Raw genomic sequence first — 14,532 nt, forward strand, 5'->3', positions numbered from 1 at the left:
ATCTACAGGATCCCATGTAGTCAGTGTCTGCATGATGAATAAATAAAAGCATTTTTGCAGTATGAATGAATGAATGAGGTGTAAACTTTGCTTATACCTTAAAAAAGGGGGGGGAGACCGAAATAAACTTTGGGTTTGCCATTTATATGTATTTGAATCCTTTCCAACAATGACTATATGATTTTGAGATCCATCTTTTCACATTGAGGACAAATGACTGACTTACACAACTATTACAGAAGGTTCAAACGCTCACTGATGCTCCAGAAGGAAAAATGATCCATTAATACCCAGGGGTGAAAACTTTTGAAAAGAATGAAGAAGATGTGTACATTTTTCTTATTTCGCTAAATAAGATATTTTTTCATTCAGAACTGCCCTTCAGAAGCTACAGAAGCTACTGTACTTACATGTTTGGCAGAAGACAAAAGTTAAATTTACCCTGATCTTTAAATTTTTCTGAAGAACAGCAGGCAGTTTAGCAGGACAAACAAGGGACTCGTGAACAACTATCACTAAACAAAAAACACAGCTGTGGTAACAACACAGTACTAAGAATCAAGCATATGTAAACTTTTGAACTGGTCATTTTTATAAATTCAACTATTATTTTCTCTTGTGGATTATATGTAATCCAAAAATCTTTTATGTGAAATATCTTATTCAGGTCAGTACTAAATGAACAATAACATGCATTTTGTATGATCTAAAATATACTGCCAGACAGGGAGTGAGCAGAAGATGAGGACGGTGGTGCCGAGTGATGGCCATCAACCCTACATGTCAACAGAAATGCTGTTTAAAAGGAGGACTTCACATAGAGGGTCTGTGGCCTGTTTGCCACCACCCACATGCCCTGCATTTAGGGGTGATGGTTATGAGACTAGTCGCCTAGTTGTTGTTTTTGCTAATTTTAAGATTTAAGATTTTTTAGATAAATCATATTCTCTCTTAGGACATTGATTCCCAATCCAGCCCTCAAGATGCATGTGTTTGTTTCATTTATATTCTTGCACACTTAAAATGCTTTCATGGCTGTAAATTGTTGATGCACTGTACTCTGGATAGCAAACACCATACTAAAATGTTTTGAAATGTTTTAATAAAATACTTTTGTAAATATGTTTAGATTGTCCTTTGATTTGTAATTTCATTCTGAATTGTAGCAGTATCACAATTTTACTAACTATTTGTATGTACTATTCCAACTACATAATACACAAAAATAATTACACAATAGCAAATTACAGTAAAAACAAAATTACGAAATACTGTAAAAATACAGTACAATACTGTTTTGTAGTGATACACTGTTCTACATAATGTAAAGGTACATTACAGTACATCGCTGTAAAACAAATTACAGTAACTTGCTGGCAACCTTCCTGCCAGTAACTTACTGTAAAAATACAGGAAATTTTTTAACAGTGCTGAGTATCCCTTCTCTGGGGTTAACAGACTCTGAGTTTCCAACAAAACCCACTTTCTGGAGTACACCCCTGCCCTGAGAGAAAACCTAAATAAACATTTCCTAGTTTTATTTGAGAAAAACCATTGTCAAATACACTCTGAAACTCAAAGGTCTGCTACAGCCCATCAAAAAGTTTGATTAAGTTTGATTAAACTTGAAGTTATGACAAAAATATATTAGCATTGTACAATGTACTTAAAAGTTATAATGAATTTATGTTGTGACCCCCACATGGAGTTAAGGTCACAGGAAAATTGATTTGTATATATTGTATTTATTATTTGCATGTTTATTTCTATGTATTGATATACCTTTATTGTTATGAGTGTGTATTGCAAAGAGAACAAAGTTGCATTTTCTAAATACTGAGTGTCAGTTGAGGGAAGAGTTGCCATGGCGACTTCAGTCAACAAAGAAGGCTGCTTGACTAAAGGCAAACTCTTGTCTCTCCCTTTCTTTACTACAAAAAAGGTTAGTAAAATGATCAAATGTCAAGGAAAAAAACTATAATTACATTACTTACATTGAAGTGGTCAAGTGTACATAAAATAAGCATTTTAATATATTTATTGATGGGTTGTTTTAATGTTAAAGTTATCAACTGTCAGTGTGTGTGTACAAAAATACAATATAACAGATACTGTTGTTACTTACCTGTGTTACTTACCTGAATCCAGTCTGCTGTGTGAGTTGTGTAAAGCTCTGATAGACGTTTGTTACCTTGTTTAACTGTTTATTTGTTGCCACTGAGTGCTTGTATAGACTGATACATGTTTTTCCTATGTGGAATACTATGGGTTAAAGTTTCATGAATTTGTTTTGATTAAAGTCAACAAAGAAGGCTGCTTGGCTAAAGGCAAACTCTTGTCTCTCCCTTTCTTTACTACAGAAAAGACATTTCTCATCTGTTGAGTAGACTCCCAGGGCGGGGTCTGCAACAATGTAAACATTATTTTTAAGGAATATCATGTTTGTCTGTTTTAACTTAGTATTCCTTAGTATTAGAGTTTTTAAAACATTAATTAAAATGTTAAAGTGTGATATAGATATACATAAGGCCTATAGCTTAGTTTTAATTAATTAATTAATTAATTTATTTATTTTTCTATATATATATTTTAAAGGGAGACTTCAGCACTTTCATTAAAATGGTTTCAAGTTTGTTCTTCTAATATGGATATTATATTTATTTATTTGCAAATATAATAGTTATCTGTATAAATTATAAAACATTATGACAAGGTAATGTTAATTATATTATATATATTTATTATATTTTTTATTATCATCTCACACATCATGGATCTTCATTTTCTAAAATGTATTTCTATCAGAAAAATACATATCTGATTTGACTGTTTACATAATTAGCATGAAACAAACAATGCAATTCTCATTATCAAGGATTAAAGATTAAACAAAAAAAAGAAAAGAAAAATGATTGCACAACCACCAACTGGAAGTATGCAGTATGCGGAAGAAGTAGAAAGAAGTAGTATGACACACTTTTTTTAGTGTCCATTTCCATAGTGACTCTGCGATTCGTCGCTCTGGTTAGAATGTCTTGTGTGTTAACTAGGAACATACTCTGAGGTGGTTGAACTTACTCCCAGGTGGAATCAGCATATCTCAAGTAAGCAAGGTTTGGGTTAATCAACCGAGAGTTCAGGGTATATGTGAAGGCAAGTTAACCTTGCTTTCTGGAATACACCCCTGAAGTTCACAAAACAGAAAACATGCAACAAAAAATCCAGGAGGGTGGTGGAGCAGAGGCAGTATAAGGAGAGGGATGGTGGGCCAGGCCCATTGAATAGAAGAGGGCCTGGAGACTGAGGTGGAATAAGTGACCAGGGTGGAGCAGGCAGAACAGGAGAGCAGAGCGGTGCAACTTTTTCAGCAATGGGGTCAATTGCCGGGCAACGGGCAACAAGGTGAGTCACAGGACCCATGACCGATGTAAATTATTCCGATAGAAATTTGTTACTCATTCTCACAAATCAAACCTCTGTGGCTCCCTCTGATCAGCACCAGAAGGAGCCGTCACCTGAATACTGACTGGTTCTTTCGGACTTCATTTCCCATAACCTGGGATTGAAGCCTGGGGTTGATCACCTGCACAGGTGTCAGCCATTTCCCAGACTATTTAAACAGTGCTCTTCCCAGCCCTCATCACAAACTATTGTTTTGCTACTGCTAATTTCTGAGTGTTATTTTCCTACTGTCCTAAACCTCAACCTTTCTTCTGTGCAGTGTACGACCAGTGTGATTTGAACATTAAAATCTGCGTTCGTGCTGCCGCTGACCTAAAGAGAGCCACTGTCATGTATATGAATGAAACAGTTTCACAGTAAATCATCCTTTTGAAAGTTAATTTGACATTCCAAATAATGTTAAAGATTTATCGATTACGTTGTTATGCCAGTAGATGGCGAAAGGGGGCTGTTAATAATGTATCTGTCTTTGATCATTCATTCAAAAACACTGATTTATTTTTATTTTTTGTTATATGGGTTTTTGTATTTGTTACATGTAAACATTGTCACATTCACTACTTGCATAATAAAAAAAATAATAATAATAAAAAATAAAGGCATAATAGGGGCACTTTAATCCTTCAGATATTCAGTTATACACTGTGTCATGTATATTTGGACAGAAAAGATTCAGCTGTAGCTCGATTAAAACCATGTAACCATGAAAAAAAAAAAAAAAATCAAGAGTGCAAAGAAACAATATTACCAGCATGAGGTAGAAGAACTGCAATGCTCCAAGCCTAAACAATGGTGTAAGTCTGAGAAGGCTTTAATGGGGATGGAAGGAGAAAAGAGTGATTGGTGTCTCAGGATGAAAACATTGTGCAACATGAGTGTGATATTCTGGCACTTTGCTTCTGTGTGGAATTATGTGAGCCACACTTCTCTGTCTGTCCCATTTTCCACAAGTTGATATGATTCTTTAGGGTTGTAATGAAAAGTCTATAATGTACTTTGGGTAAAAATTCTCAATGTGTAAAAACAACACCCTTTTACCTTGCCAAAATCAACTCTGCAAAAATCATCTCATTCTGGTGGAGGCTGCTTTAAATGCAAATGAGCTCTGCTCACCCTGCCCCTCTCTTTGTGGATAGACGTGCATGTTTACTTTATCCACATTTAGCCGCTAAACTTGCTAACTAGCACATTATTAGGAAAGCCGATCGGAAACTATTCATTAAAAAAAAACCTTATACTCAATGCTGTAAATGAAGCTGGATCATGAATGATTTGCACAAACATAGACGGATATATGTAGTTTGGGAGGCGCATTCCGTTCACAAACAAACGTAATCTACTGCATCATCAGCGGCTCAGATGTCAGGAGTAAATGACGACCATTCAGTGGCGATTTCTTTAAGACTGCAAGGGAAGCAAAATTAATGGTCAAATTATGTACTATTGTATTAACATTTTATTGACTAAAAATGCGTTAGAAAACGTTCATCTCAAAGACGAGTTCGTTCAGAATCAGTTAGATATAGCAGGTCGGCTGACTTGATTTTCTTCTCATACATTCCCGTAGCGTCACAGTGCATTTCCCCGTTGAAGCCCAGCGTCCATTGACTTCAATGCGGCTGCTTTGAACGTTTTTTTTCAGTGCTTTGAAACTAGACGGTCATTGGATAAACGCTGCGATTATGTCCCGCCCACGGACGCTCAGCGTCTCTGGGGGTGAATGAGGAGCAAATGAGGAGTGGGCTGGCCTGGACTCCGAGCTTCTGCGTGATGATTGGAGGGTCTGTCGAAAGATTGCATCTCCTTTTGACTGACAGCGATTTTGTACTATAAGGAATCACTGAAGCTATTCGCGCTCAGTCCCATCGTGGATTTCTCAAGTTCAGTCGAAATAAAACTGCTGCAACCTATTTCTTTATATTTGCTTGGCGAAATTGCTTGATTTTCATCATACATTTCACACAATTATACACCACATTCCTTGTTTCACTTTTACAGAGTTTAATATTTTTTTTAGATCGTTCATTCATTCATTCATGTTAATATTTAATGTAGTAATCAATATATATATATAGATTACTACATTAAATATTAACATGGAGGATGACTATAAATTAATATATATATATATATATAGTAATCTTGAAAAATTTTAACATAACATAATGAAACCTTATCTTTCTATTAAAATACTTTAGAAATAAATAAATAAATAAATCTCCATAATAACCTTATTTAAATTGCAAAATATTTATACTATATAGTAGCATCTGACTAAAAGAAAAAATACATCATATTTTGCATAATAAAACTAAAGCTTTTTTTTTTTACGATTGTTTGCATTGTGACTTACTTATGACAATAAGGCACATTCTTGTGAATAAATAAATAGACAATTTTACGATGTAGGCCGAAAATGAGCTTCCCCTATTTGACAGACCAGTAGCCGCCACTGCGACCATTATATGTTCACTGTTCATTATTACATTCAACAACACAACACCTCAATCACACAATCAGAGATATTCTTGTCTAACTTACATCCCTGCTCCAGCATCAAAACAAAGAGGGTGGACTGTTACAGCTGATCTGAGGTAAAACGCTCATGTCAATCAACCATAATAGGAGCAGCCTCTGAGATTTGCATTTGAGAATGGCTCGATTTGAAAAAGGGAATATTATTTTTACAGATTAATTAAAAACCACTTAATGGATTTTTTTCATTATAGGGTAGATTTGTACATGCACTGCCAACATACATTAATGTTCAAACAACATGTAAAAGTGAACTTAGCATCCGATGACCTCTTTAATGAAGAGTTGGCACTGGTGATGAGATATCTTGATTACATGCATCCAATATAACATGTTTCCAAAACAACAGAGGAAAGTTATAGTAAAAGATAAAAAAATCCTAAAAAAGCAAAGAATAGTTTTCTAGCAGATTACCGCCAGATCACAACATAGCTTTATGAGGAACAGATCGATTTACACTGCTTTGATTCAAATTTTGCAGCACTGACATGAAGCACTTAACAGCTCCCCCAAAATGGATATACATGCTGTTTTTGTTGTTTTCACTTGAGCTTTTGATACAATTGATCAATTTCGACTGCTACATTCCTTAGCTGACTTAGCATGTCAGACGGACCCTTTGGCTTATTGTAAGGAGCGACAGTATCTGAATAACAGAGAGCAAAGGGTGAAATGGGGCTTCTGTGTGTCCAACTCCTTTCCAGTTCCAGCTGGTGTTCCTCAGGGAAGACTTCTATCTCCTCTACTTTTTGTCATCTGCATAAACAGCTTGGATTCATATCTGCCTCTTTCAGTAATTCCTGTGAAATATGCTGATAAATTACCAAACACAGTTTCTAATGAGATCCTTACCTGAACTCACTCAGAAGGCCTTGGATTCTGTAGTGGAATGGGGACAGGAATTTACATTGGCAATTAATAGAGCTAAGACTGTGGACTCCCTCTCCTGTTATTTCAGGACATACAGTAGTAGAGTTTCCACCTTTAAATTGCTTGGTGTTCAAATATCCTCTGACTTGTCATGGGACACCCAAATTAAGTACATGCTTTCTATCTATCTTTGTGCTGCTAAAAAAGTGGGTCTTCCTTGTGATTGTTTTAGTGGAAGTATACTTGACTTTTATACAGCCAGTTCTCAAGTATGCTAGTCCAGTATGGGGTGGAGTACCTAAAGTTCTCTATGATGATCCAAAAGCGATGCTGTTGTATAATTGTATAATGACATTCTGACTTAAACTGACAACACTGAGTAAGAGGCGTGATGAAGCCACCATATGTACGTTTACTAAAATACTAAAATAGTTCATCACCACTGCATTGTTTTCTCCCTCTGGTCCCAACATCTATTTATTCTCTTTTACAGCACAAGACATTTGCTGTACCCGGGAGTAAACCTAAACGACATGAACTCTCTTTATTCCCTGTGCTGTTTAACTCTTTTATAAATAACGTACAGGTACTTGATTGTAGGTTGCCTTTTCTGTGTATCTGTGTTATTTATATACATATATTTTATTTTTTTTTTCTTTTTACTAATTGCTAGTATATTCTGCCTATATATCAACTATTTTTACTTGTTTTATAATTGGTAAATGATTGCTTTGGAGCATGTGTATGTCTGACACATTTCAGGGTTTTGTGCTGCAATATCCTGTCTTGTCAAACTTAAAATAAAACTAAATTTGTTTCTCTGCTGGTCGTTTGCTGCCTGCCTTGTGCTCTGTCTGCTACCTGCCCCAGCCATATGCCTGGACCCTTTTAATAATTTTGCCTTGCCTACATAGTCTCTAATGCTGTTGATTGAACATTGCCTATCTGACTTGGATTGTGTATTAATAAAGCTGCACATGGATCCCAGCTCCACAGACTCCTTGTTACAGAAGCTTCCGCTGGAGTTATCTGCTCAAATGTCAGTCCTTACTTCTCATCAACAGCAGCTTAACTGACTCACTTTGCTCAATGAGGAGTGGGTAAAGGCCGTCCAAGCCCTCCATCTACCATCAATCGAAGTCAGCATTCCTCAGCCAAACCTACCTTTGACAACAGCACCCACCACAGCCAGTCTCAATGACATTACTGTTATGTTCTGTTTCCCCCCTTACCACTGGTCCCAACAGCATTGGAACAGCTCCAAAAGGCCAAGTATTTCACCAGGCTTGATCTTTGCAGCGCTTGCAATCTCATTCGCATCCGTGAGGGTGGCGAATGGAAGGTGGCTTTGTCCACAACACTGGGGTACTATGAATGCTTGGTTATGCCTTTCGGGCTGGTCAGTAGTCTTTCCACTGGCCACAACCTACCACTTTAAAAGAACTGCAATGCTTCCTGGGCTTTGCTAACTTCTATCAACAATTCATTCACAATTTCAGCACAATTGCAGCACCCATGCATGACCTCTATGCTTAAAAAGGGGAAGCAACGTCTTGTGTGAACACAGGTAGCCATATCTGAATTTCAAGAGCTCAAAGAAAGATTTACTACTGCTCTCTCTTAGATCCACCAAGAGACCCAACCACAGGCAGGCAAGATGGGCTTTATTCTTCATAAGATTCAATTTTACTGTGACATACCGCCCAGGTTCACGGAACACCAAGGCTGATGCCCTGTCTCAACAATATGAATCATCCATGCAGCCACAGACCAAAGAACCCATCATCTCTTCTACCATTATTCTAGCTCCCATACAGTGGGATATCATGACTGAGATCACAGAGGCGCACCAGCAGAATGCTCACCAAAGCTCACTTACATGCCACGTGCTCTGCGTCAGCGAGTAATTCAATGGGTCCACTCCACTCCTAGCTCTGGCCATTCAGGTATTGTCATCTAAGTCACCAAATCCACATCCGGCACTGTCCAACATGTAAAGTCACCAAAACCTCTCATCAACTACCTGCCGGTCTATTACAATCTTTACCCATTCCTCAATGCCCCTGGACTCACATAGCCATAGACTTTATCACTGATCTGCCCTTATCCATAGATCACAGCACCATCCTCACAGTGACTGACCGCTTTTCCAAAGCTTGTCGCTTGATTCCTCTGCCCAAACTGCCTACAGCTTTTGAAACAGCCGAACTATTATGCAACTATGTATTCAGATTCTACGGCTTTCCTAAGGATATAAACTCCAACTAGGGATCACAATTCACCTCCCAAGTCTGGTGTGTCTTCTGTCAAAAGCTGAATAACCTCATCTCTGGTTACCATCCTCAGTCCAGTGGTCAAGTGAAATGTCTAAATCAAGAACTCACCCATTTCCTTTGTTCATACTGCCACTGAAATCAGGCTAACTGCAGTTGCTACCTATTATGGGCTGAATATGCTCAAAACTTCCTCTGCAAACCAGCCACAGGCCTCATTCCCTTCCAATGTGTGATGGGTTTCCTTATTCCCATGGTCCAGGGAACCCTTAGAACTACCTGCTGTAAACTCCTGGCTCCAGCAGAGCAAAGAAACCTGGAATGAGGCGGCGTATCAAGTTTGAGAGATTCTGGACTCCCATCGCTGGGGCAGGGTACTCCAGTACCTAGTGGATTGGGAGTGGTATGGTCCAGAGGAGCGGTCCTGGGTCAATGCAGAAGACATTCTGGACCCAACTCTTACCACATACTTTCATAATACCCATCCAGATAAATAAGCCCAGAGACCCCATCTGACCCTGCCTGCCTTGTGGATTTACTCTGTACTCTGTTTTCTGCCTGCCTCAAACACTGGACTCTGATTATGATTTTGCCAAACACTCGGAGCAGTTCAGCTCGTATATGTGAACAAACCAAGTGATCTTAGACCCCCCTAATAGGACCCAAATATGAACTGTACTCAGACCACCTCCGCAGGTGATCTGAGTTAAGTTCGTTTGTGGGTCATTTTTGTGGTTCGATTTCCTTGTGATGTGTGAAATCAATCCATTACGCTTTATATGGAACAAGATTACAGTAATACTTGAGGCTGAGGTGAGCTGTTTGTTATTTGGATTTATTTTTATGTATATATTTTATTATTATTATTATTTATCAATGTTAATTCTGACGTTTCAATGTCTTGTTACATTTTTTAAAAAATAAATAAGCAAATAAATAAATAAAACAACTGTTTATCAACAAAACAAACAATAATTCTGATGTCATTTATGTAACTTACGGCTAACTGTGCATTAAATTATTTAATGCAGGACAGAGGCATAAAATCACCCCACACGCAGCAGAGATCTACCATTCTGCCTGTTTTAAACCAGACACAGAGATGATGTAGGTTAGTGTGGTAAGATCACATGCATTTGAATGCATGACTTATAGCATTGATTTTAATTAATTATCGAGAGAGGGATGAAAGTTGCATGTGTGAATTGCTTCCATATGTCTCATTCTGCAAAAGTGGAGCTGTGAGTTACATTACTTCAAAACAGTTTAACAGTTTTACCCTCTAGTTGCTGAGAAATATAATGTAGCGACAGAGAGTTTTTACAACACATCATCAGTCAGCCAAACTTCTGTTTCTAGTGACACCTTCCCTAGGACTTTCTTGCCTCTTTTGACGAATCTTGTCATCTCCAATTGTGCAGATTTCCGGGCAGAACACTGCTTTGTGTGAGATACGTAAACAGCATCTTAATGCCTTAATGGCTGAACAAGAATGAAATTAATAAAATTTTAAAAAAATTAGAAGAAAGCTGTGTGAGATTTGACACAAGAACACAAAACAAAACAAAACAAAACAAAACAAAAACGACAACAAAAAAGATGGTTCATGTCAGCAAGTGCAAATGGTACACTGGGTCTCAAGTGTCTTTTCAGGTGGTCCCATTTAAAACTGCCAATTCCTTATTACCATTATGATGAATTTTAATGGTAGAGGAATTTAAATATTCTTGGTCTAAATGTGACTCAAATGAAATGTAGCAAAATGGCAGGATAACTTACATATTTATACAGATGGTATGCATTATGAATAAACCTGTCACAATTCAAGCCAAAGACATGTGGTTAGAGATCAAACAGGTTTGTTTATTGACTGAGGTGCAGATCAGATCGGTAAATGCAGATGGCAGGTGAGTATGCAGAGCAATAGTTGAGTTCTTAGCTGTGATTAGCTGTGATTCTTAGCTTGTCTTTTGCAGGTTGTCTGGAGATGAACGGGAACGAAGGAGAACAGGATTAATGTAGCGTCGGCGCATCTAAAATTAAAGGAGAAGTCCACTTCCAGAACAACAATTTACAGATAATGTACTCACCACCCCCTTGTCATCCAAAATGTTCATGTTTTTCTTTCTTCAGTCATAAAGAAATTGTGTTTTTTGAGGAAAACATTTCAAGATTTTTCTCCATATAATGGACTGATATGGTGCCCCAAGTTTGAACTTCCAAAATGCAGTTTAAATGTGGCTTCAAACGATCCCAAATGCAGTTGTAAACGATCCCAGCCGAGGAAGAAGGGTCTTATCTAGTGAAACGATTGGTTATTTTTACTAAAAAATACAATCTAAATACTTTTTAATCTCAAATGCTCTTCTTATCTTTCTCTCCCTGAACTCTGTGTATTCTGCCTCAAACAGTTAGGGTATGTTGAAAAACTCTGATTGTATTTTCTCCCTCAACTTCAAAAATCATTTCAAAATCGTCCTACATTGCTGCAGAAGTTCCGACCCAGTCTTTGCAAAGTGAACATGCAAAGATCAAACACCCTTAACAAAAAAGGTAACAGTGATAGGACGATTTTGAAGCTGAGGGAGAAAATACAATCAAAGTTTTTTGTTTAAAAAAACAGATGAAAGCCTTGAGATATATGATCTGATCGATGTCTTGGTGTGGTAACTGTAGTATCTGTGGTCCGTTGAATTTTAGAAAATAATTAAGGCTCCGCTTTGCATCGTGGCTGCATCACCACCTCAGGTGTGCATTCCATGCTAAAAAAAAAACAGCTTAAACCAGAGGGGTTTCAGAGGGGTTTTGGCCCCTTCCTTGGCTGGCCAGGCTGGTCTTAGCTGGTCAGGCTGGGAGACCAGCTGGAATAACCAGCTAAAACCAGCTTGACCAGCCTGGGAGCCCAGCTAAAACCAGCTGATAAGTTAACACCTCTATTTTTTCTGAATTTAGCAGTAAGAAATACTGTACTTTTTGAAATTGGTAGGGTACAGTGGGTAGATGGTGGTGTGATTTTTTTTCTGTGAAACAAAAGTTTAATGTGTTCAGAAAAGTTAGCATAGTTTTAGTGGCAATGTCATAAATGTAAAAAAAGTACGAACAATTTCCAGAGTTTTCATGTTATTAGATTTTTAACAAAAATTAAAATTGTACCAATAGGGCGTTTTACCCCAAATCAGAGAAGAAGAAACCTGGATTGAGATTTTACTTTTATCTTGTGATGAATAACGTAAATCGCATTAAGAAATTCATAAAAATCTGACCAGCCCATGGCCTACTTAGATGATCTTAATTTTATCTTAAGAATTAATAAAGCATATTTTTGTAGAATATTAAGTACAAAATTAGTGTGTGAAAATAGAGCACTTTAAGTAGGCTACATTATGGAAGTGCCCTTTTTTTTCCACCTGGAGTCGTTTGACCAGCGTGTTTCTGTGGCTTCCTGTGACCCTACATTGGACAAGCTTATGTGGAAAATGGATGAATGATTGGTAATTACGTGATGAAAGGTTATAATTAAGCATGCAAACAATTCACCTGCTATTTATGCCTCTGAGTTTCAAATTATAAGATGCTTTCTATACTACAAATTATAAGATAGGCTACCTGCTATTAGTTTTGAATAATTTAGTTTTTTTTTTTTTTTTTTTTTTTTTTTTTTTTTAAGATGACACAAACATAAGAATGTCTTATGCTCACAAAGGCTGCATTTATTTTAAAATATTTACAAAAAATCCAGTATTCATTATAAATACTTTCATTAAAAATAATTAATGATTTCTGATGGATCATGTGACACTGAACACTGCTGAAAATTCAGCTTAATGTAATAAATTACATTTTAAAAATATTAAAATACAAAGCATTCTTTAATTTGCAATGCAGACGAAGCATTATATTCATACTTGAAATTCTTAAACCTTAAAATAACATATGTATGACTTTCTTATTTGTAATTGGAATGATAAATGACAGTAAACAAGCATGCAAATATCAAGATTTGAACCAAAGAGCAATATCAGAAACAGTTTTGTGTTGGTGTCTACTGGCTTGAACAGCTCTACAGGCCATACAATAATGCTCTTCCCAAAATGACGTAACGTGCACGCTGTAGTGACTCATCCAGTTCAGATAACGCCGATAGAGGGAGTAGTTTCTGTCCAGGTGTTTTAGGTACGCGGCAAGAGCCCGCGGGCCGCTGAAGTCTTTGACGTGTATGAATGCATCAGCAGGAAGAAAAAGTTCATAATTCTCTCGTGATGGTCCCAAAACCACAGGCACAGCCCCTGATAATAGCGCGTTTCTCCACAATTTCTCCGTAATATAATCTGTGTGCAAAGAGTTCTCAAAGGCCAGGTAGAATTTATATCGAGATACAGTGCGCACTACGCTATCAGATATCAAATCCCGCGCCGCACGTCCAAACACATCCACACGTACATATCGCCGGAGAGTCCGGTAAAATCGCACCCTTTCGTGTTGCTCGTTCCAGTTGCTTACTATCCACGCGACCATTCCGCGCCTGTGCTGCACACTCATCTGTGGGGTGTCTTCGTCTCCTCTCCGGGGCTGCAGGTACCCATAGGGCAGAAAGACGTCTGAGCCTCGGCGGTATGACATGGTAAGGTTAAATACCCCATCCAGCCCAATCAAAGAGCCGGAGTGACTCGGAGACTCAAAGTTCATCCAGATCCATTTCTGACTCGGAGGCCGAGGAGCACGGGGGAGCGCGTTCCAGTTGAGCATCAGTTCGCGTTGGTGTATAATAACAGCATCTGCACGGGGGTACGCGCTTCTCTTCGTGGTTACTGTACAGTCTAGGATGCCATAACGCACAGCGCAGTTAGGCAGGGGATCCCGGTTACCGAATGGCCTCCACCAGATAAGAAGCGTCACTCTGGTGTCGTCGATTCGCAACTCACTGTGCGTGGGTGCATCTAACCCAGACGTGGGTAAATTCATTAGACTTAAAACGAACACTAATATCGCATACCCAAAAGCCAGAGCGAAAACCCACCGGTATGACCTCAGAAATAAAAACACAAGGCGACATGGTTTCTTTCGGTATGCGCTGCTCACCCTTTCACGTCTTTGAGTATCTAGGTGTGATTTGTCGTCTGTCCATTTGGACTGGCTATCCATAGATTCAGTCGACACTAAAAGTCCTTCAACTGGTCGGCACAAATGATTCCTTTAAATATCAGAAGTAAAACTCGTTCTTACATCAGTCCAACTTGTTCACCCGGTTCATCAAACTAGTTTTTAGTGTTGAACTGGTTCTCTTTGTAAAGTCCTTATTGACAGTGAGCTTGTGAACTTTCACCATGAATTAGTCTTTACTGTTATATTACAGGCGCTCGACGTGGCACCGGTACAAATGCGGGACATAGCT

At 38.0% G+C, this 14,532-nt stretch overlaps 1 protein-coding gene across 1 annotated transcript; it reads right to left on the reverse strand.

The window, feature by feature from the left end:
* Positions 1-12,993: 12,993 nt before the first annotated feature.
* LOC127177519 (alpha-(1,3)-fucosyltransferase 4) lies at positions 12,994-14,483 on the reverse strand. Its single transcript, XM_051129821.1, has one exon. It carries the CDS (start codon positions 14,280-14,282, stop codon positions 13,134-13,136), a length of 1,149 nt encoding a protein of 382 aa, XP_050985778.1. The 5' UTR covers positions 14,283-14,483; the 3' UTR covers positions 12,994-13,133.
* Between the last annotated feature and the right edge of the window lie 49 nt (positions 14,484-14,532).

Source organism: Labeo rohita, chromosome 15, assembly GCF_022985175.1.
Source record: "Labeo rohita strain BAU-BD-2019 chromosome 15, IGBB_LRoh.1.0, whole genome shotgun sequence".
NCBI lineage: Eukaryota > Metazoa > Chordata > Actinopteri > Cypriniformes > Cyprinidae > Labeo > Labeo rohita.

Coding starts and splice junctions, on each gene's coding strand:
- LOC127177519 (XM_051129821.1), bottom strand. CDS start 14,282: ATGGATAGCCAGTCCAAATGGACAGACGACAAATCACACCTAGATACT.